Source organism: Poecile atricapillus, chromosome 11 (genome assembly GCF_030490865.1).
Source record: "Poecile atricapillus isolate bPoeAtr1 chromosome 11, bPoeAtr1.hap1, whole genome shotgun sequence".
Taxonomy (NCBI): Eukaryota; Metazoa; Chordata; class Aves; order Passeriformes; family Paridae; genus Poecile; species Poecile atricapillus.
In genome coordinates this window covers 10,531,379-10,556,184 of record NC_081259.1, presented here as the reverse complement: position 1 = coordinate 10,556,184, position 24,806 = coordinate 10,531,379, and the positions used below count along the sequence as shown (strand labels likewise).

General features: G+C 36.8%; 1 protein-coding gene across 2 annotated transcripts; it reads right to left on the bottom strand.

Annotated features, from left to right (window-relative positions):
- Window positions 1–2,608: 2,608 nt before the first annotated feature.
- On the bottom strand, window positions 2,609–24,352 carry COPS2 (COP9 signalosome subunit 2). Of its 2 annotated transcripts, none has more exons than XM_058846904.1 (13): window positions 24,170–24,352; window positions 15,091–15,204; window positions 13,964–14,041; window positions 13,246–13,371; window positions 11,818–11,907; window positions 11,624–11,701; window positions 10,624–10,798; window positions 9,448–9,626; window positions 9,259–9,311; window positions 7,128–7,225; window positions 5,309–5,391; window positions 4,174–4,232; window positions 2,609–3,364 (listed from the first exon to the last, which is right to left on the bottom strand). In XM_058846904.1, exons 1-13 carry the CDS (start codon window positions 24,221–24,223, stop codon window positions 3,220–3,222), a joined length of 1,332 nt encoding a protein of 443 aa, XP_058702887.1. In that variant the 5' UTR covers window positions 24,224–24,352; the 3' UTR covers window positions 2,609–3,219. The 2 variants fall into 2 exon arrangements, with proteins under 2 accessions (XP_058702887.1, XP_058702886.1); XM_058846903.1 differs by having other exon boundaries at window positions 11,818–11,928; window positions 24,170–24,326.
- Between the last annotated feature and the right edge of the window lie 454 nt (window positions 24,353–24,806).

Genomic DNA, 24,806 nt, shown 5'->3' with positions numbered 1-24,806 from the left:
GCACAAAGAATACATTCCTTCAAAGTATGTTTGATTAAAAATAATAGTAAAAATCTAAAATGCAGACATAGCACCCACATCCTCCCAGATTTGCCTGTTGTTCAGTTTTAATGGATAAGCTGCCACAACTCAAAAGAAGGGTTTATATATACACAGCTTAATCACTGTTGTAATCTTACATAAGATTACAACAGCCATTAAAATGTTCTTTTGCAAACACTGTTATGGTAACTAGCTAAAATGCCAGTTTATCTTGTACCAGCAGCAACAAGAGGTGTATAAAAACACCCAAGAAGTTGTGACAAGCGTGGGTCTGACAATTACCAACAATTGCATAAATTTAAGGACTGGACCAGAGACTGAGAATGCAGTGAAGCTGCTTACCACATTTCAAACAACCTGCAGTGCAATGGTGCTTCTTGAAAAAAATATAATAATTTACCCTCTTCCTTCAAGTGCTTCTTCACTTTTCCTGAGGAGACAGAAATGACATCAGAACCAGATCTACCAGGGACTATAGGTGGGCTATAGCAACTATTGGTGATTTCTGCTGCAGTTGTATTACAACAGAGCTCATCAGTATTTCCCCAGAAAAAATCTTCATCTTCTAGGTTAAGAATTGTGAGAACTCAGAAAAGGGGTAGAATCCCTTAGGGATTATATAAACCTTCCTTATGTGCCTAGAGCACAGATGCTAAGGCACTGTACACTCAAGTAAGAGCTGAAGTATGCCAAAACATACAACTATTTCTTAGAGGCAGACACCTTTTTTCTTTCTAAAAACATTGCTAGCCCTCACTGTTCAGACTGACAGTCCTTCAATAGTTGGACTAGTCCTACAACAATTAGTCCTTCAGAACAAAAAGATAAACAAGGAAACTAGACGGACATGACAAGATTTACTGCAGTATTCCCATTTCCTTCTTGAAAAAAATCCAAAAATGCCAAAATGCCTCCCCAGCAGACATAGCTGGGATGGAAAAGGTTACATCAGGTACAACAGACAAAGTCAAGAAAACTTTTATTTTCAGTGATTGTAAGTTTATGGACAGTTCTCTTTTCCCCCCTCCTTTAGAAGAGATGAGTTGTTCCTTCCTACAGCAAGGGTATTGGGAAATGGCAGAGAAAGGAGACCTACTCAAATAAATAGCTGTCACTGTCCCCTGTCTCCATGGGAAGGAGAACCTTGAAATAGCTCTGACAATCCCCTGTCCCCCTGGGAGAAAGAACCTGTAGGTAAGGGTCCCAATGACTGTGCACTGTTGTTAAGTTCAACTTCACATTGCCAGGTACTACTGGAATTTTCAAAGTAAAAACTACATTACTCAGCATTATCACAGCATTATAAGGAAATAAAATACAAGGTGCTTTAGTTAAATTTTATATACAGATTTTACAAAGGCAAAAATCTTTGCTTAAAAATTTAAATTTTAAATTATTGTTTTAAGTAAATGGATAAATTAAAAACACCTATTGGTAAAAAAATACATGAGTGAAGAAGAAAATCTCACCCAAGATTCAATATTATGCTACTCATGGTACACATTAACTTTTATGGTGTAAATACCAGGAAAAAAAAAATTACTTGCTTTGACAACTGCAGAGCAAAATAATTTTCTAAGGGAAATAACTATTCCTCAAATTGAAGTTAATTTTATCCTATTTAATTATAACCTGTTACCAATTTAAATCCTGCCCTAGAACACTAAGTTTACCATGCTGCCTTGCGTGTATGTGATGGACATTTGTAATTTATTAGGCTTTTTCATTATTTTTGAGGTGTTTTTAATTACTCTGCATACAGATTTTTCCTTCTACTATTACAATGTCTGTGTGTGTGTCACTGCTTGTGTGTACCATCACACACTGCTCTCAGCTTTAAACTGCAACACTTGCATTTATGGAAAATCTGACCCTTTTTACTACATTTCTGAGACCTGCAAGAGAATTTTTCTGTCAGCTCCAATCTGTTACAGCAATAAAATTTTCTGTGGTCAACACTGCAGTTATATTGAAATGCTGAGGATCCCAAAATCTTAGGACACAAAAGGCATGTGGCTATACTGTGCTAGGGAACAGCAACTCTGAAGGGACTGCAATACATTCAAACATTTGGGACAGAACAGATTCCATTACCAGCAAGGTCACTGTTCTGTGTCCCTACTGCATACACACTGTGTCGTTTTCTATACACTGAATCTGCTCCAAAAGACCAGATTAGGCAAAGAGAGAGAACAATCAGGGTCTGCATCTCTATTCCCACAGAACTGTGTGGAAGATCTCTGTTCTTGAAATAGCAAAATAAAAGCCAAGCATATCCCTGAGAGATGCCAAATACCCACCAACATAACTAGACAGGACTGATAACAGTTTGGCATCTTGAAGCTAAAAGTTAGTTAGCAAGGCTGCTAAATGTCAGCTCTTTAGTATTTATGTTCCACTATTTCAAGGGGAAAAAAAAAGAAAAATCAACAGCACACATACCAAGGGGTTCAGACTTAGAATCTCCATATTGTCCTTCACAAATGTGGTAAGTAATTCCTATTTTCTTTTAAAAATAACACAAGTAAAATTCAAGTATAATGAAAGCACATCAAGAAACAAACTGTACAATTTCTGAACTGCACTGTTTATTTTGCTGCTTGAAACCTAAGTGACAGTATGCCACTATAATTATGGGGTTTCTTCTAAACCTTTACTACACTGCAGGTACAGAAATATATGGACACATTTTTGGAGAACTGACATTTTGCAAAATGCAGCAAACATTTCAATTTATACATGAGAAAAGGAAGTGTTCAAAAGGGTATGCATTTCAAGTTATTGCAGGTTATTTCTGTGAGAGAATTTCTGCAGGTAAAACATGTTTAAATTTAACCAACAGTAATGTGTCAGTGTATTTAAAATCATGACAAAAATCTTCTCTCTGGTCATTAATTGCCCCTTGACAAATTACTAGGATGTTGTATGTTTAGGGCAAGATGTCAATACAGCATAAATCCCGTGGCATTTTGGTTTTCTTCTGGAGATTAAAGCTGTTTTTTTCTTGGGATAAATGCAGCAGCAAAACACAAACCAGCTGATCAAAAAAGCACTTCTGTCATAACTCCAATAATTTCAGGGCACACCAACCGACAGTAGTTTTGCCATTCCCAGTTCTTTTAAGGTTTACATCACTGCACTGTTGCCTTAAGTACGTTTGTAGAAGCTTGGTTTCTGTTAGGCCAGCTTGCTGACTACAGCCTGGTTGAGAGAATTTAATTGGTTGGTCCATTTATCTAACGCAGTATAACGTGCACCACCTCTCTTCTGATGATCCAGTTCTAGGAGCTGGTTGACTTGATCAATTCGGCCATGTATAGTGCTAGAAGTAAATAAATAAAAACTATAAATTGCTAATGGACATGGAAATTGGAGCTAACAATAAATCAGAGGTAAAGTAAGAGGTCTCATACAAGAGAGGCACAAAGTCCATTTCAGAATTCAGCACTTTTATCATTACTGTCCTGGGCAGTACTGCCTATTAAGCTGTCATCATAACTGGAAAAAACAAACCAAACCCGAACAAATTCATTGCATATTTGCATTCATATGCATTCAATGCATATTTTATCTGCTTGGCTATGAGCCCATACAAAGTCTGAAGCAATATGACATAAGCAGTTCTTGATAGTCAAAGAATCATGAAAAATGGAGATTAATGTGAAGAGACGTCAAACAATACAAGCTCATGTATGACTTACATTTTTGTAATAGTTATAAAAAGTTACCCTCAAGAAAAATAGGTTTTACAAATTGTAGTTAAATTTTTCTAGTTAAGGCAGTAGACTACCAATCTGTCAACTTGAAAATGCACTCAAAAATATACATGGGTGTAAGCAGCAATTACTAAGAATAACAACTTTCATAATTTCATAATAATTCAGGGGATTTATTATGTAATTAAGAATTAAAGTAAAAAGATGCCACTCAATCTCCCTGTATAATTTTCTCGTCTCCCATCTTTCAAACATACTTTACTGCTCAGAAACCAAGCAAATCCAAAGTTAGCACCGTTACCTTTCACTTCTACAATCAACCAGTATTATCACAATGCCCCAAAATACTGTTTTTTTGCTTCTTCTATAGTTTGATTATTTTAAAGTAATCAAAGATCAAGAATCAGGTACATACTTATCCAATATGCACTGCACAAGCAAGCTTTCCACATCAGCTACATCTATGTTTAACTCCTGAAACAAAAAGAAAACTCATTATGTTGCTACTATGTTCTGCAACATTAAACCTCCAATCTTTGTTTTCATATACAGAATTTGATTTAACCTCTATTTCTTATTGTTCATAAGTATCAATTCAATACTGATCTATTAAGCAAAAGACCTCCACCCAAAGGACACATGGCCAAGAATCAAGAGACTGGTAACCTCTCAGAAAAAGCTGAAGAGGGGAAAGCAAAATTTTAGAAGCTCCAGAAATGAGTTCCTTTACTGACTTACTGAAAAAACAAACAGATAAAAAATATCCCAAACCAAACAACAACAGAATAAACCACAACCACAAAAACCCAGGAAATAAAATAAGACAATAATTATCAGAAAAGAATGGATCTGCACTCAAAACCATTTAGAGACATAATTGCATCTTCTGGCTCAAGCAAGTTCTACAATTGTTAAGTCTAGCTTAATAAAAAAGCATACCAAGTTCCAAAGAGAATTTAAGCATAGAAAATAGGCATCCCTAATATTTTATGATGTATTTTGTAACACAGTGAACTTTTGCAGGCAAAATCACAGTCCCACAGAAGATGGGTCTTATATATTACCATTGGGTTTTATTCCATTCTTTGCAGATTAGGCAGTGAAATCAGTGATTCTATGATAATACTTGGTTTGTTCTACTACCACAGTTCTGTAACTTGTACAACACAAACACGTGAAGATAGTTTATGAACAAAAGGGATTAAATTTTTAATTTTTATGTTCATAAAATTTATGTCCATAATTCCATTTTTTATTATACAAATTTCACTTTTTATACTTTTCTTAAGAAAAGTTATTTTCTACACCAAGTAGAATATGGTAGTTGAGTATTTTGTAAGTGTATCACAGTACATATTATAAAAAGCAGTTGGATGACACTTGAAATTTACATTTTTGCACTGCATAGCTGCCAGCAGTGCATCATTAGTACTTTATGGTTTAAAATGTATTTTAGATGTTCTATTTCTGGAAGCACTGTATTTATTTAAAAGCTTTTATTCACAGTTAATCATTTACTTAAGCAAATGCAAGGCTCTGCTGACACATACCTTAGAAATAAAAGGAATATGTATTCTTGTGTAAGGCTTAATTAATTTTATAAGCACTTGTGTTCTGATGTTTCGCAAAAGCTCTGTAAGAGAAGAAAACAAACACTGTAAAAACAGCAGTATTGAAATAAAACTGCAATACCACTCCATATTGAAAGATACACTAAGCACCATGGTCTTTGAAGGTAGTAGTTCAGTGAGTGGGGAAGCCCAGCAAACTAACAACCCTCCTTTTCCAGGGATCCAAGCAATATGTAACTCTGAAGGTGGACAGACAGAGCTGAAAACTGTTCAGACATGGAGCAACATGACCTCTGGTAAAAATTGTATTTATTCAAGTTAACTGGATGAATCATAGAGATCATTACCTGGTATGTCTGTCCCTCTAATTTATGGCTAGAGTGTTTGCCATGTACAAAATTGAAAAGGGTTATTCTTAAAGCTGTGCAACTTAAAATGTCTGTGCATTTAACATCATGGGGAATATTCACATTTAAAGTTAAAAGTCAGGGCCTAATAATGCAATTACAGTGAGGAACTGAAGTAGTATAAAATGGTCTGCATGGAGACGCTGATTTTGCTCAAATAAAATAGGGTAGTCATTGTTTTTTAAATTTTTACATTATTAAAAACAGTCGGGAAAAAATGAAAGCATAAATTACAATAATAAATTAACAGAGGGAAAAAATCTTGATCCATTTTTACCTGTTTAAACAAGGACTGTTTATATAATAAAATACCACTGAAAACCAGATTATGTGTCTCAATAAACTATGGAGATTAAAACAACAAGGCAAGGTATGTAAACATAACCATGAACACGTTGTTTATCACTGCAGAGTGAAAATGGTGAGGCATCAGTAGCATATAAGGACATTCAAATTCTCTTCAGTGCTTTGCTCTCCAGCTCTGTCACACCTTCCTCCATGAGCATCCAGCTCTAATCTTACCAAGTCTCCCTCCAAGACTTGCAGCTCACCAGCAGTCCACATGGAACATCAGTAGTGGGTTATATTTAGTTTCCTCTGCTGTTTGTCCTGTTCTCTTTTACAAACAAGTATAAGAAAACCAGGTCTCTGGATTTAACCTTTTTCTTTCATGTAACTATCCAGCTAAAAGATCTTGCACTGCCACAATCAGACCCACCCTTGAAAACAACAGTTAGCTGAAGAACTGAGCACTATATTCAAGTGAAGAGACTCCTCATTCTCATGAAAAATGGATGAGGTAACTTTATTTTGTCACATTAATGGAGCAGAAAAGAAAGGCATGTGTTAATGTAGTAGAGGTACTGTAACTCCAACCACTGTTTACAAGATATAAATAAAAAGTATGTATCTTTTTACATATTATATTACTACATATTTATTAGTGGAACCTTCATTACATTGTATTTTGTCTGTAATCTGAAGCAGAAAATTAACATTGTAAACTAGCAAACATCAAACTGGATGAGACTGATACAAACCATCTTTACAGGTGATGGTTGCTCTCATTTCACTATTCCAATGGGAAAAGAAGAAAGAACAAAAATAACACTCAAAATATTCAAGTGTTTAAACACCACCATAGATACCTTAAAATACCCACTCTTCTAGACCTTTCTCCATAAATCCTGCATATCTTTGCAGTCATGCCACATGCCTGGATGCAAGTTAGCCCTGACCAGCTTCTAAATAACTTGTAAAGGAATCATCCACAAGTAATTATAAGGAACTCTTAGTGCCAAAAAGAAAAATAAACCAAGGTGGGGGGAAGAAAAAAAAAAGGAGCTTACAAGTAGTGAAAACAAAAAATGATATAATAGCCTTCAAAATACCTTCAATGTGCTCCCTTATGAAGGGATCGTCCATGATGTTGCTGTGATTTGTTTTCAGAATCTTCTCAAATTCAGTGATGTCATTATTCTGATAGGCACTTCAGAAAAATAAAGAGACTGAATTATTAATTTTAAAAGTTAAACACTCATAAGATTATGTTCCACAATTTCAAAAAAACCCCCACATCCTAAACACTGGTGGAAAATATTTCTATTCAGAACCTCTGTAAGTAAAAACTCTTTCAAGATGAAATGCAACAGAAATTATCTTTATCCTGCTTCAATTTTAGCAGCATTTACTAAAATTTAGTATGAACATTTAGTTGTTCCACAAGTGCACTCTAGTTTCAAAACTTTTGTACTTTCAGAAGCTATTCTTAAATACCCTGTTTTGAAAAGTATCATTACATGAATTTTGGCTTCATGAAGTCATACTTTATGGAACAAATAAGAGCTAAAAAGAGTCTACAAGGCTGTTGCTGTCTCTACAATGTCCAGCTTAAGCTCGATGCTAAAAAAACTGGAAGATGAAAGAAATATGGGCTTCCAGGATTATTCATCAGTAATTCTGGCATAATATTACTTTTGAGATTTTTATTTATAGCTGTCTTGTGTATATGTCCTTTCACAATTCAATCCTGTCATCTGAGAAAGCTTTGCAAAACGAAGGTGCCACCACAGCATTGTTTAAAGGTCGAAAGCTGCAACTTCTGAAGAAAGACATTTTTCTTGAAAACCATTCTTTCAAAACAAAATTTTAAATTTCTGTTTAATACTAACATCAAACACTTTAGTAACAACATCTATTTGTCCTTCATATTCTGTACATTTTAAATTTGTTTTTAAACTGGTTAAAAAAGATTAATTTGTTATTAAAATGACCAAGAAAAAGACCTGTTGAGTTTAAGGTCTTGAGCAGTTTATAAATAGTTGTGTGAGTGGCATGGACTGTATCACATGAAACCAGTAAATTTTACTTCATAAAAAAAGGAATTTCAGTTCAGTATATTTTATTGGTTATTTCAGAAGTCTCTTTTTATCATATGTAAAGCATGCAAGCTCCCACTGCAGAGTATAGGAAGGGTTTAAAATGTAATTGTAATATTTGAAATTAATTTTATCTTCTGCATATTTCTTATCAACACTGCTTTAATTGCATTATTAATTTTAAAGAAGGAGTTATACTCAAATGTCAAGATAAAATATATAAATTAGAAATATGAATAAAATCAGATTGGGTAAGGCCATCTGGAGTTTCTTCTGCCTCAAATTCACATGAAACTATGACAGTGAATTAGAAAAAAATACATCTAAAGTGGGATGACTTACTGGAAATAGTCCCTTAATAAACTGCCACGTAATTTATTCATTCACCATGTCACTAATGGATGAATATCCTCACTTTCAGAAACAATTTTTATGTATACAATGCACAACAGCATTATCACAGCAATTTGTTCCAATACAGGATCAACTGTTTCAAAATGTGAGCAGACATTACTTCTCATGTAGGGAAAAGATGGGAAAAGGAGCAGAGGCAGGCCAGAGTGGATACAGTAGGTGAGCTTCAAAACCCAGTGTACAAAACCTGCCCCAGTTCATTGACCTCATGACCATGCTCTAGAAGTTCTCAGAGTTGTTTGTAAGAGGTAATGAGGCTTTTTTTTGATTTTTACATGTTTGAAGAATACAGGAGTTCATTGTGAGTTAAGTTTCGTACTCCTAACTTAGGAAATCATGATATATCCATGCAGCAAATTACTCTATTGCTTATGGTATGAGATGTCACTCAACTCAATTTCTACTGTGTAATCAGTCAGAGCATAAAAAGACCAGTTGCAGTATAAGATGGGACAACTTGACTTAAGGGGAGAAACGCGGTTCTTGTCACACCATAAAGTGACAAAACACAGTTTCTGCACCCGTACATAGTATGGCATCAATACGATGGTCTCTTATATTAAGTTTCTAAAGAAAAGTAGTCCTCAAATATTTGCCCAATATTTATGGATAACTGTGTTAAATGTGCAGAGAAAAGCAATTTCTAAAAATATTCCTTTTCAGGTTTGGAAAATGTATCTTTTTTCTTTTTATCTTTTTGTTCATTTCTCCAGAAAAAAGAAAATCTTACCTTACTAAATTTGTCATTGCTAGAATCTCTGGATCATTTTTGTATGGTTTAGCCTACACAGAACAGAAAGCATAATATGAAAGTTTAGGGGTTTTTTTTTCCATTTCCCCTTTGGGTAATTTCTCTATATATTCAGAAAAGGGTGAGGGGATGTGAGGGGGGTGGTATGAAGGGAGAAGAAAAAAATACCTCCTGAGAATCAAATGGATTTATTCCAGACTTCATAAGCATGTTTGCTAAGACCAAATATTTTAAGCAAGTGGTTCTTCTGGGGCTCCCTGATTCATCATAATTCTTGAATGCTTCAAAAAAATCAGTATGTGCCTTTTCAAACTCTCCTTCTCTTAAGTGCATTTTGCCTCCACATTCTGAAAAGAAAACACAGATGAAAAGGAACATTGTGTGCTTGCTGCTGACTACAATAATTGTACTCAAGTTCCATGCTATTTCTAAATAGATTACTGAAACATTTTCAGAAGTCATTTGGTTCTCTGAAATCGCTAGGAAAAAAAAGCATTAGGGCCTTAACATACAGCACTGCCATTTGAATAAACCCATTCCAAAGAAGAAAAAACAAAACCCAGCCCACACCATAAAACTTAAAAGAACACTAATCCTCATAGCCAATAATTATGTCACCATTATGTTAAAATACTGCAAAAACTGAGATAGAATTTATCTCCATTTCACTGGCAACAGACTTCATATATTTATGGAATTTTCCCTATCTGTTGAGCAAAACCACACAGAAAAAATGAGAAAAACTTTCTATATCCTTTTATTTCTGAAGTACACACTGCTGCCTGATTGTCTGTGCAGTATCTACAGCAGGGAAAGGAGGAAGGCATAACAGTGCTCTAAAGAAAGTTAACACACACTTGTTTGCACTACAATTCATTATTGCAAATAATAAATAATATTTTCAAGTACATCTAAAAGCCCTTTAGTTCCTGCTGAGTTTTAGCAAGGTGAGACACAAATTTATAAAAGGGGATTGCAGGAACAGCAATCTGCTAACCATTCTGCTAGCAGTCCTGTCAAGCCTTTGTTTCTTTCCCCTGCAGATGCCTTTGCATTCATCTTTTGCTGCCTGCCATGCTGTCAAACAGCAAGTCTTCCTCTTCTCTTTCTACTGCTTCTCTCCTAACAGTTATTTAGCCAACCGTCGTGCCCTTCTGACCAGTGCCTCTGGCACTTGGGCACCAAAACTGCAGAGCTCAAGTCCTGCAAGAAGAAAATGATGAGACTGAATCTACAGAAGCCTCTGTCTTTAGAGTTGGAACTGAAAAAAAACACTGGTTATCAGATTTTCATGGAACAAATCTCTGCAACAGAAGACAAATGAAAAATTCAAGATGAACTTGCCTCTGATAACTCCCATGATCAGTGGATGAGGAATGGCTGACTTGATGTGCAATGACTGTTCATATAGTGCTTTAAGTTTTTTGTTATTTTTCTGTGCTGTATACATTTGAATTTCCAAAGCATAGATTTCCAATAGTTGGGTACCTTTTTTTAGATCATCTTCCCCATCATCAGTCTAGGACAGATTAAGTAATAAATACTGTGAAATTTTAAGAGAACAGCAATTTCAGTTTTATACTAGTAAAACACTGATAACCAAATACTCTCAGTAATTTCCTGTCAAAAACAAGAATATTCCTAAAACTCTGAAATTCTGATGAAACTATCAGAAAACATAGCACTCAAAGAACTTAACCACAGGCTACATTTTGAAGCCCTTTATTTAAAATGTCAGTATTTTTAATTAATTTTTTTTCTCAAAACTTTAACCTTAATTCTTTACCACTTTCCTTAAGCCATACTATTAGTATATAAATACAATGACTAACACAAATGCACATATACATATATGTATTGCCTCTAACAGAACCATTTCCCAGATATTTGTAGCCTATTTCCATACTGAAGTAGGAAAAATATCACAAACAAGCACAGCAGACTGCATGGCTAATTTATTTTTTCCCCTTCCAGATGGGAAAGTAACAACAGTACTTTCAGTTTTGAATAAAGCCCACTTGGAATCTTTGCTATATTTTAAAATAAATGTCTATGCATCATAGATTATTGATATGAGCTTCTCCTCGTCTTCCCTGAAGAGAAAGCCAATCTGCAGTCATGAATAATTTTTCAAAAACCATCTTTAAGAAAGGAATAAAGCACTTAGCATTTTTTGTTCATGTTATCAAGCAGATAACAAATAAATTCAGGCACACTATTTCTTCCCTCTGTACTAAAGCTCAGCAAAATGCCTCAAAGGCCAACAACAGATGTATTAAAAAAAAAATAAACCATTGCATCAAAGTTGTTTACTAAGCCACAGTGATTTAGAATATAAAGGTACCTGGCATGACTGATGCAGCTGACGCAAAATCTTTTGTAACTTTCCATATTCTTCTCGTTCTAAATACAATTTGCCAAGCTGTAATGAAAAGAAAGTTAAAGTACTGAGGTGTAATAAAATTTCACAATTATAATTTATAAGAATTAGCTGAAGGTGTCAAAGAAAAGCAAAAAATAGGAAGTTATATATTTTACCTTTGTGTTTGTCTTAAACCACAATCTATCATTCTTAGCATCTTTCAGAGCTTCAAGTGTTGTTTCATAGAATTCCTGAAGCAAATCCATCTGACATAAAAAATCAGAATTCTATAATTGTAAACAGCAAATTTGTACCTGTTAATAAAGTCAATCTGAACAACCTACAAGTGCATGCTTGAACTTCAAAATAAGAAAGGTATCTGTTTCTTACTTAATGTTCGCATTTAAACTGCAAACAGCTTCTAAAGTAACCAAACTAACTACACTATCTTTACTTATATGAAACAGATATAATTAAAAAGTAGTCACATTTTAAGATTTGTACTGTACTTGACTGATCTGTGAAAAATGAAAGCCACCTTATAAAACCCATCTTATATAACCAAGGAACAGAACTCTGATGTTGTGTAACAAACACAGGTGATATTGTTCCCACTTAAAAGAATAAAAATAATTTACATATCAAAAAGAAAATATGCTTTACAAAGAGAGGAAAATGGTCAAAGGAAAAGATGTCTTCTTCTTTCTGGACTAGCAATGCTGAGTGGAAGAAAGCTCTTGAGCACATCAAACTGTTTCTTTGCATAAAACCCAAAAATACAACATTTGAAATGGAAATCAAAGTGCTGAGTGTTACCTTTTACAAGGGTTGTACAAAGAATGCATTACTATTGTTCATGACTGTTCCTTTGCGGGGTAACAAATCTGTGACTATACATCAAGTTATGATATCCAGACTGTCCCTCCAGGTCTGGCTCAACTACAAACCAGAGACACTGACCTCTGCCAAGAAGGGACAGTCTAAGACAATACTTTAGACCTTAACAGTAACCCAGCATTCAACTTCTACTTCTAAGAGTGGCAGGGCAGGAAGGATTGTGATAATGACCAAGGACTCAGCACTGAAGACCAATGATCCTCTGTATGAAAGAAAGTGCTACTTTCAGGTAGTCAGTGAGGGGACCTTCCTACTCTCTGTAAAGCTTCTACCACAACACAAAACAAAAGGAGCTGGGCTGTGTATCTATGGAGATGTACCTCACTTGAACAGTGCACTGGACAGGCAGTATTTCACACCAACACTTCACTGCAAAGATTTCCCTCTCCCCACAAAATTAAAAAAAAAAGCATTTTTAAATTAAATATTATATTTGAGACGGCACTTACATTGTGTAGCTGTGCTAAAAATAAGCTCTTATTTATTAATACAGAGGTAAATATTGTCAAAAAAGGACAAGTTTATGAAGATTTATCTGTGTTAATAGAATCCACTACATGTGGGAAATATATTTTTATATGTGACAGCAAGTGAATAGTCAAAATTCCTCTATTAAGATCAAAAAAGCCCAAACCAAACACAAAAAATGTCCCTAGTTAAAAATGCAAAACTGAAAACTATGAAGATGAAAGAATTGATGATCCAACCTGCTTGGAAGTAGAGATATAATCAAGAATAGAATTGATGGATTTTTCAGAGTAATTCCTTGTAACTGCACTCCGTATGTAGGTCAATAGTTGTTTATACCTATTCATCATTTCAGGAAAGTTAGTCTAAAAGAAAAACAAAATCACATTATATTTTTTGTTTTAATTGTTAAAACTGAGATATCTTGCCAGTGTATATACAGGGAAAAAAAAAGCATAGAGAAAGACAATGCAGTAGTGGTTGCTATTAAAACTTTCAAATCACCACTTTATTCATAACCTGCAGAATCAGAAATAACTTCAGGACTGCACAGAGCACATTTACAATATTTATCTCAATGAAGAAAACAGAACTAGCCATACAACTCTGGAATAGTTGCATACATAACATATAAATGTTTCACTGTTTTGTCCTAGTGCAATGCACAGGGAAACATGACCACATTCAGTGGTGTGACACCTCAGCACAGCAAGGACTGAGCCTCACACTTTCACGGAGTACCAGCTGACTACAGCAGTTATTTTGCATCCATTTTGCCTTTGACTTGCAAACATCACATCATTTCCCTGCCATATCTGTAGTAGCCATTAAAGGCTGCAAAAGACAGGTTCTGGTAGATTTAGCTGTCATAGCCATAAATTAGAATAGTAACTTAAGATCTCTGGATCAAATACATATTTATGCCATTTACTCCCAAGTGATAGCTGTAATTCCTACCAATTTAAAGTTTATTTTAATCATCTGTTTCAGAGCTTTGAATCCCCATTCTCCCTTCTCGCCTTCGAGCTCCAAAACCTGGAAAAGAATTTTTAAAACAGTATTTAAAAAAGCTTTATTCAAACTTAAATTGTTTAAAATATACATATCCCAGACATGCCCTTCCCCCCTACTTTGTTCCTTACAAAGTAATATTTGACTCTGCCCTGTTCTTCAATTTTATTCTTTCCTGGTATTATTGAAAAAGTGAGACTGTATCTCATCAGTTTTCACGACTTAGTTGATGTAGGGAGGGTGAACATGATTGTTGTTGTTGTCTAACAGCAAACACTTTAATGCCAAACACTAAGTTTTAACACCACTCCATAAAAACATATGCAAAAATAGTTGTAACACCTCCTGTAAAACTGAGTCAACTGAATTTTGACTAAATTAAGTTTAAAAGCTCTTCTGAATTACTACGGTTCCTTCCTTCACAAAGGAGAAACGCTTCTAGGTTTTAATGCAACATAGTTAAGGACATGTTTCATAAGTAAAAACTTTAGAAAGTTGTTTGTTTTTTTAAGTCATGTATTTAATTTTGTTATACACTATATAAATGAGCCAAGAGATGCAAATATCTATTTTTTCTTTACAAAGTTGCATCTAACATACTGTTTTCTCCTAGCAGTGTACAAACATTAAAAATTTAAAACTGAGATGAAGGAAAGAAACTCTGTGTCACTTAGTATTTATGCATTTAAAGCTTTGGAATCAGATAGCAAAGCAAATATAATGTTACATAAGACACTGGGGAAAACACCATTTCATTAAAAAAACCCAAATGGATCTGGTTTCTATTGTCGATGCATGAAAACACATTCAGAACTGTTTAATTAACTTAGTAAATCCTGAAGATTAAAAAGTCAGATCTGAGATGAGACTATACCATGTCCTATTTATCCCTAAGAATGATCCTGAAAGGCAGTCAGCCAGGAGTCTAAGATACTCAATAATAAATTTAGCACATTAGTAATTGAAAAGATAAATCCTACTCTTAAAATCTCAGAAAATAACCCAAACAGTATCAGATATTTTAAAATGTGAATTAGTGTAACAAGCAGAGACAGAATATAAAGACAGAAAACCTTCTGAAAACTGCTTAATGCTGCTTTGGGGTCATCTTCCTTCAAAGCTTTGGAATTGTAGTATTGATTTTCCAGATCCACATTTGGTTCAGAATTGCTGTCCTCAGAATATTCCTACATTTTAAGAAAAAAAAAAAAATCAGAGAAAAAAAAAGGTTCAGAATCTAATAATCTGCTGAAAATAGCAAATAGTAAGACATATTACTCCAACTAGCACAGAATGCTTGTGTATTAAGTGTCAGTGTTTGGTTTTGGAGCACATAACAGGTATGGACCCATATAATCATTTTCTCTGTCTGCCATTACTAGGCCAGACTCACCATCCACCAACATCTGCCTGTCAGCAGGTTTCTTTCTGGATTAATGAACTCATAGCTCCACCAACTTCACCTTTATGACAAGTACAGATTGTATTACTGAAATTCTGCCGATGCTGGAGTTTAAGCAGAGGCCCAAGAGCACATGTCATTTCTGGGAGGGGAGAGAACACGCTGCCCACTGATCCTCCTAAAGGCACTCCATTATCCAGCCTTTGCTACCCACAGAAAAGACTCTGGCTGAGCTGCCACACAAGTAATGATTCAGCTATGGAGGGTATCAAATGTTTCCATGATAATCTGTAATCTGCCCTTCTATGCCATAACGATTCATCCTTGTCTAAGGAAACTAAAAGAAAGAATAATGATGATAACACCAGCTGCTTCTGCACTGAGAAGCAAGAGATGATTGAGCAAATGCTAAAAATGCTGCCAAAGATGCTGGGGTGCAGCATAGGCACAATAATTTAATCGAATAATTATCCATCATGTACACTAGTGCAAAACAAACTGAAGTAATTACTACTTAATTTTTTTAAGAAGTACTCTGAGACTTCTGATGAAAAACCCCTGCATATTTTATCTTCTTTTGCTGAAGGACAATGCTGCATGTCCAAATTACAAAACACTCACAAAGCTCAAACAATAATTTCATTTGATGTTTACACAATTCAAAACCACTTCACACTTCTGCATTTTCAAGCTAACTTCTCTGAACAGGATTTTGGCTATTAGGAGATGAACTGTTTTAACAGAATCTGTTTAAATCTCAAAGTTACTGCTGTCAGAGTAACTTTCCCTTGCACCAACATAAGTAATGCACAGTCAGGTCCCCTCCTTTAGGGTGGATTTTACTCTTGCTGTACTTCATCAGGCACACTTATTCTTTTGCTCATTTGTATATTCCTGCTATTAATGGACTCCTCCAAAACCATGGGAAGGAATGGAAAAAAAAGTAGCTCAAAAGAAAAACTAATTATGGGAGCCCACAGTCAAACCAAGTTTTATTAAATGTGATACTTGAGACATTTGTCCTTCTACCTTTTAATGTTTCTATTTGTAACATGTAGGCAAGCTGCCCAGCTATGTATTTATTTTCACCCAACAAAGTACTATCATTAGTGAGAATGAATGGACTGAGAAGTCTTGTGAATTCCACAAACCTGTTTCCTGAATTCCCATAGAAATATAAAAATGTGATACAGAAAACAGCAAAGAAAACAGGAAGTGTCTTATTTCATTGGGCAGGCTCTCATTTTGGTTAGCTTGTTTTTGTAAATTCCTTATCCTATTGATCCAACTCCAATCGAGCAGCTGTGGGTACACACAACGATGTAAACAACTGTATCAGGCACCTTATATATACAGGACGCCAAAAATTAAACAACATAGCATTTAAGATATGTGTAGTCAGCTGATGTCTTGTTTATGCTTAACTTGGACAATGGGGAATATTTTTGGCAGAAGTGCCTATTTGCAAAGATAAAAGGAAAGCAAACTAAATTAATTCCTTACAGGAGACAATGTGTTCCGTTAGCCTCAAGCCAGACACATCTGAACTTTCATCTTAGCTCTGGCAATGATTCTGGATGTGAATTCACGTAGGAAGCCTTTTTGCAGATAATTTTTCTCAATACTACTTCAATATCCTATAAAGGTCCTTTCATAATATTAATACATAATAAAGAAGTGTTAAGTCTAGTGATATATTTTACCCCCAGTGGAAATGCACTGAAATGTATCAAAGGTACTGGTTTATGTTTTCACGGTTGTATTTTTTCTTCACTTGATGTCTGTTTGCCTCACATCAGACTTAGGATGATGATATGGACTCAAAACTGTAATGGTGATAAGGCTTTTCTACTTCCAGAAAATGTGAGGTGGCTTACTTTTAAAAAGACATATTTAGAATTAATGGCTGTGAAGAAAACTTTAAAACTTCAAACTAAGTATGAGCTGATGCCATTAATCTTTATACCATTAAAAAAAAAAAAAAAAAAAAAAATCAGCCATGCAGATACTGAATCTTATTTCAAGCACTGATGCTAATTATGCCAGAGCTGATAAATTCAGAAGGACGAGCACTCGGTCTTCTTTTGATGCAGAGATGGCTTAGTGCAGTAGGATACAAATGTGAGAACATTAAGCTTCTGCCAAAAGCAAAAAAGGAGGAAAGTATAAAGCTACATCCTCAAAGTTCCAATTAAGAAAAAGATTAATTTCTTTGTCAGTTCTGAAAACAGAGAAGTTCTTCTAACAATAAATTCAGATAGCAAAAGCCTAGCCTTTTCTCACTCTCATTTTTAATACCCCTGGTTCCTCCTGCCTGAACAACTTCCCCAGCTCAAACCTCCTAGGTAGGAATCTTGCTGCAAATTCAGTAGAAATATATGGTTTACAAATAGGATTTCTATGTAACTTTAAAAATCTCCACTACAGCATCCAGACCTAACAATTTGCATAGTGACAAACATCCTTAATTAGAACTTCAAGATATAAAAGCAGCTGGGTGATATAATTTATCTCTAGCTGATGTAAAAAAAGGAAAAGGCCTAGGAATTTTTAAAACTAAGGTCCTAATTATATTTTTTAAATGGACTTCAACACTTTAAATACAAATGAAAAAAGAGCAGTCTGAGTACACAGAACTTCTCTTTGAAACCCACTGAATTATTCCTTCCTCAGAGGATCATCAAAACAAACAAATGGGGTTTTTATCACTACTCAAGAAATTGGAAAACCCTGACAGAGCTTGAAAAAAATGCAGTTAAATAAGTTAGGATATTATTTGAGCACTGCTATGTTGAAAATCTGCATGTTCTAAATGTAGTCACTTACATTCAATCCTAAACCATCCCACTGCTTTTTGGAGGCAGAGAAATTACTACACTAGCTCAATTGTAACAGAGATAAAACCTCTGATGGAGTTTACTCTGTCTGGAACATTGTTCTTTCAAAAAGTTTTATTAGAAGTTAAATTAGTATCCAGAAACCAATTTAATTAAGAAGTCTTTATTATGTTACATATTGGGTTTTCATAAGATTTTATCTAGTAAACAGCTTTAAAACATTGAGCCTCAGCTTCTAAAATGGGCACACACAGAAGTCAATTCACCCGAGTCAGCTTTAGTCATCCTTTTTGTGCATGGATCCATTTGCAGTTTGCCCAGCAGCAAAGGCACATTAACAGCACCCAGCGCTCCCAGCTCATCCCCATCCATGGCTGCTCCTAGCCTGCCCTTTCCCATCCCTGAGCAGTCCAGTGGTTTGTGCTGTCTGGCTCCTTGCTGGTTTCTGAGGACTGTGGCAGAAGCCCTGTCAATGTGGCCTCCAGAGATTCCAGGTCCTGAAGCACGGCCCCTGTGCTCAGGGTCACAATGAGGGACAGGAACACGGAGACCATAACAGCCTATCTGTTTTTAAAGGTAGATGTGTGGCATTCTATCTGTTAGAGTGGTACACTGACCTGGTAAAGTTCTTTATGAACAAAAACAACATATGAGCATTTTGTGAAAACTACTGTTGTTACTAATTTTCTGGTCTCCTCCCTTGCCTGATCACCTATCTAACTTCTCCATCTAACTGGAGTGATTACCTAAATTTGTGCTCCTCTGTTTATTATTCACCACCACTGCAGGAACTTAATTCCTACTTTGCAAACCTTTCTCTAAAAAAGAAGCTGGGGGAAAGTAGGTATATAGGGGCAACTTTCCAGGAAAAAAAGACAATACAGAAAGTTCTATTTCTGTACAAAATGATCTTTCAAAGACATGGTTGGAATACTACTGTCACTGGTAAAATCATTGCTTGTGATTTTACCAAATTTCAATCATTTGGCTGACTCAATTCTTTTTTTTTTTTATGAAGTGCAATTGTTTCTGAGAAGAAGCCTGGTACAAATTCCATTTTACTTCAGCTAACTGTTTCATAACCATGGCATTTAGGAGGTCTACTAAGCACAATGTTCTTTGCATTTGCTCTTCCTGACCTGCAGGCATCAGGACAAACAGCAACTACCAGGCTCTATGTGCATTTGCCAGTTGGTATCCAGGCACATGAATATAAAGAAAGCAATCTGACTGGAATGCAAAAGAGCAAAAAGGAAAAGAACAGAGGCAAACCCAGAGAGTGAAAACAAGAGTTCGATTTGTGTAAGAAGCCTGCAACTGCTCAGCCATGCATTGGGCTTCTTTTCCACGTTCCAGGTCTCTCTGTCCTGCTGCTACTCGCTAACTCTGCAAGTCATCCAGTGCCTGCTGGCTCACACCAGGGCTGACACCAGGAATAGAAGTCTGTGAAACCAGTGATTTGCAATGGCGTCAGAAGAGTTCCATGAAAGGCAGTGCTCTGCCTTTGTTTTATTTTTTTTTTTTTCAGTTGGAAGATGCATAGAAATGAGACAGGAGACTGCAGAAAGAAAATCCTGGTATTACAACATGTAAAAAGTACAGCAAAAAAGTGCCTTTTCTTTCTACCTCTGTCATGCAGCTCCCCTGTAGTTGTAATGTGCATCCTTTTCTGAAAGTCCAGTTTTCAGCATAACTTAGATCTAATTTATGTCTAAGACTCAACTGCGTATCAGATCCTTGAGAGCACCATTCTGAACACAGCCCTAAATAACTGTCAAAAGAAGCCAACAAAACCAGAACTTACTGACAATTGTCAATGTTTAGATAGAAAGAATTTACTGATTAATTATTCTCAGGCTTTTTACCTCAATACCTCCTTCTGAGATATTATGGCAATGAGCAAAATAAACCTCAAATATATTAATTCTGTGTTTGAAGATGAGTCTGAAGACAATGCATAAAGAGTATCACAATAAATGCTGAATCCATATAAAATATGAAATAATATTTAATTCAGAGAAAAGTACATTCTATGTCCTCTGTGAAGCACACTTTTTTTTTTAATCATATACTACTGTAATTAAACTTCACTAAGAAACAGAAGAGGGCCAAGCAGATCTGCTTGATTTGGGACTTCCCTAGATCTGGATACTTGTTTTTGCAGCATTACCACATTCTTGTTTGCAACATATATATGTATTTCATAAAATGATTATAATAGTGACATATGAGCAATTGGGAAGACGAGACAACGTCCACACAAAATTTCAACTGTGTCTATTAAAATCCAGCAATAGAAGACAGGATAATACATCTACTGATGAGATTGCCTATCAAGTTTGGTAACATACAGAAATTCCTTTTGCAATGGACTGTATTTCAGAAAGAAAGACAGGCAGACCGAAAGACAGACAGACCGAAAGACAGAAAGAGCCAACTAATGTAGCTTGAAATAAGTAGTAAGACTGCTTATTTCCTAATATCAACACATCCTGAAACGGGAAATCCTCAGTAATCTGAAGGGATGCTCTCTGTATTTGAGTCGTGCCAATCCTCATGAACCTGCAGCCATCTCACTAGGGTGCAAACTGATGACTGCTCACTGGAACTGTAACAGATCTTCTGTAACTCACTGAAACAACACAACTCCGTAAGATAAAAAGAACAGTTGCTCAGCAAATATATTTGTCCAACCTTTCCTCAGATTCATTTTAAAGCTGAATTTCAGAACACAGTAGAGATGACTCATTAAGAACACCAGAGATTCCTTATTTATTTAAAGCAAAACAAGAAAATCCAGTAGATGTATTATAAAAACTGTCAATGTGTTGTCAATGTGCCTGAAGAATCAATTTTTTGAGGAAGACTGAGTTTAGCCTCCAAGTCAATTCAAAATACAGTCTTTGGCCCAGACCAAAAACAAAAATGGAATTTACAGTGGTCCTTCCCTCTTTGTCCTTTGCCACCCTCAAGCTGGATCTAGTAAAAAGACCTTGTACTGAAATCATGTAAGGCACCTAGCAGCACCAAGCTTGAAATTAAAATTGAGTGGCTTTCATAATGACCAGTAAACATTATTCTGTTCATTGAAGCATAAAGTGGAATAATTCATGTTATAATCAAAGCTGTCACAGCATATTACTAGCAAATTGTGAATCTAGGTTCATCTACCCACAAATATAAATGGAATTTCTTCCTGATATCAAGACTCCAGCAAATAAACTCAAGTTTTGTAGGAGTGGCTAAGGTCATTTACATGTAAAACTTTGACTTTTTACCCACTGAAAAACTAAACAGAAACAATCCAATACAACCTGGATAGTCTTCAATTGTTTAACAGTGTAGTAATTACTCTAATTATATAAAATTCCATGATGTAGCTGGGAAAGATCTGGGCCTTTAAAATATCTGTTCACACTTCAGTTCAAGTGCAAAATATTTGCATACTTAAGGAAATTTAACTGACTGTCTCTACATAATCAGCAGGTCAAGTGCACATTAAAGAGAAGCAGCCATAACCACTTCTAATAAAAGCTGACAAAATTAACTTTTTGGGGAGTCTGCACTGCTATTGTTATGATGGCAGCTACCCTGGGAGACCTGAACCTAGTTTCACCATATTTTGACAAAATAGCTACTTCTTTCATTGACTGTTTCTGTAATCACTGCCTCTCCTCCTGCTCTTTAAAAAAGTATTCACAGCACTCACATGTGCTCTTTTGCTTTCAATTCTGCACTGATTTGAGTATTATGTCTTGTACTCATTCTTTTGTTGCAAAGCCTCTTGCAGCAGCTGATATGCTCAACTTAAGAATCACACATCCCCTTACAGTCTTCTCTTAATTTAACTCGATATTAACATGAAAGGAAGAAATCCAGCCCTGTCTTCAGAGCCCCTAACATTTTTATGAAACAGTTCTGTGGAACACTACAATTACAGTTTCAAGCATTTTTGAAAACAACAGTCAATCATGGTTTGGTAGTCCCACAACGCTGAAACTAATCTAGCTGGCATATTTTTATTCTTCAATTCTTGGGTTTTTTCCCCCATCAATTATGAACTAAAATTAAATTTTAAAAATCTGAAGCTTGGGTATTAGTTGATGCTTTACATGGGAGATACATACTAAAAATAAAAAACTAATGTCCTCCTAATTATTACAAGAAGTATTTTAAAATTTTTGAAAGGTCTGAGCTAAGGGTAATTAATGAGAATGAAAATGTTTCAGGAAAAGTAACTACAGTCAGAAGTGGAAATCTGCCACAAGCAAGGTGTTTCAGGAAGGTTTTTCCAATGAGAAATAAAGTACTTCAAAAGAAAGAAACACAGCAAAAAGCACTAGACCAATTATTCTTGGAGAAAACTGACATAAAGCAGTGTTAGTTTCAGCTGCACTTTTATTCATATCTGTATAGATTGAAAAATGCAATTCCAATGGTTTCTCTGCATGCCCAGTTCTCATGTTATGGAAGGATGTGGAACCCAAATTCTGATATGTTTAATATTCCTCTGATTGTATTGCATAGAAAAAACCACCACAGTATTTCAAATCAGGACACAAATTTCAGTGTTAATAAAAATGAATGGAAATTAATTTTGGAACAAAATGTTTTTAATGGTATTAAAACTCTGTATTTCCTCCAGTAACTACAGAATGTGAATTCATTCAGAGACTGGAAGGGGAATACAGTTTTTGGAACAGTGACACAAGCAACTCATAGAGTTTTGATGACAATGCCTGTCAAACAAGCACTCTTACATGAATTGAAAAAATCCTGAAAACCAAAACCAGATGCTTTTACTCTGTATCTAATATCATCCAACCATTCTAAGTAGTTCCTAACAAAAACTGCCCTGAAACTATTCCAAATAAAATCAGGTAAACATTTTAAACAAACTCATAAGTGGCAAATAATGTGTCAGAAAGCAAGCCTTCCAGAAGCAAGTGTCTGGAGTTTTTCAGTGAAACTGCAATACTGCTAGTACATGTTTCACTGAAATGAATGCAATAGACTCTCAAGCTTCTACCACATGTAACTTTATTCAAAAAAATGTCTCTAGTTCTAAAAACCCAATCCACGTTCAGAAAAGAAAAAAAAAAAACAACCTAAATAATCAAACTTCAAGCCCCAATATAATGTAAGAGCAACATAATTATAATTAATCAGATTTTTTTTTTTTAAACTTTAAAAGCTTAGGACAAAACCTGATGTTAACATTTAACTAAATGTTACATGAAACCCCCCCACACCTTACAATTAAAAACAAAAAGGGAGTGGAAGAAAGGTTACAAAGACTATAAGGACTATTAAGAAAGTTAGAAATAAGTGCACCCTTCGGCCCGTTGGATCAGAAACCGGCCATGAGGCCATTTCTCCTCACTTCCCTTTCTCTTCTCCCTACTTTTTCCTCAGTTTGTTGCTCACACAAGCACATGAATGCTATCTGCCCCCAAGGGCCTCTCGCAGTCGCGGGTGGGGAGAAGGGCGGGCAACTTTATCACTCCACTTCGTGCCCGACACTTGGGCCGGGGCAGGAGGAAAGAGAGAAGGAGGCAGCGCGCCGGAGCCCTTCCCTCAGCGTGAGCCCTGCGGGGGACACAGGGGGCCAGCCCGGGGCCAGTGCACCGGCCCGGGCCTATCCACCTGCCCGGCCCGGAGCTGGCCTGCTCCATCCGCCGAAAGGCGGCCGAGCGGCTGCTCCGACAGCAGCACCCGCCCCTCGCAGTCCCTGCCCGCATCCTCCTCCCCGGGAGGAAAACTCATCCTGGATGTCCGCGCTCCCTGCCGGGGCAGCACCCGGCGGGGCGGCTGCTGCGGCGGGAGCGCCGCACTAGCAGCGGCCCGAAGCTGCGCCGCGCCGGCGGCACCCCCGGCTATACCGCTGAGCCCCCACGCCGCCCCGCGCCCTACCAGATCGTAGTCCTCCTCATCATCGCACATGAAATCATCCTCCATGTCAGACATCTTGGCCGGAGGACGGGCGGGGGGCGGCGGCGGGGACGGCCCCTTCTCCCACAACCCCGCGCGGCGCTGCCCAATGTGGCTCCGCTCCGCCCGGAACCCGCTGCCGCCCGCGCCTCTCCGCCCCCGGCCCGGGGCGCTCGGAGCCCAATCCGCGCCGCCCCGTCGCCGGCTCCCTCCCCCTGGTAGCGACCGGCCCTTGGCAACGGCGGCCGGGCGGGGCCTGGGCACTGCGCGCCGGAACCTCCCGGGCCGGCGCTGCCGCCGCTCGGAGTGCGCCGTGCTGGCGCCGGGGCCGCCTGCTGTGTGTCCGGCATGGGCGCTGCCAACCCGGATCCCTCACGGAGGCTGCGAGCCTGGGGACTGGCGCGTCTTTGGAAAGGTCGAGGGAAGGGATCCTGCCGCTCTACTCAGCCCTGATGAGGCCGCATTTGGAGTACTGTGATACGAGTTTTACAGTACAAAACAGATGCAGGACTCCTAGGGCAGGTCCAGCGGAGAGCTAATAAGTTGGCCAAGAGTCTGGAGATATCTCTCATGAGGAAGGGCTGAGGGAGCCGGGCCTGTTCAGCCTCAAGAAGAGGCA

Bases quoted from the DNA above. Each gene is read 5' to 3' on its own strand.
- COPS2 (XM_058846903.1), bottom strand. From the start codon at position 24,223: ATGTCTGACATGGAGGATGATTTCATGTGCGATGATGAGGAGGACTAC. The intron at 10,799-11,623 runs GTACCTTTATAT...AATCTGTCCTAG, and splicing joins AGCTGCATCAGTCATGCCAG to ACTGATGATGGGGAAGATGA. The intron at 4,233-5,308 runs GTATGTGTCAGC...TTTTTGTTTCAG, and splicing joins ATATTCCTTTTATTTCTAAG to GAGTTAAACATAGATGTAGC.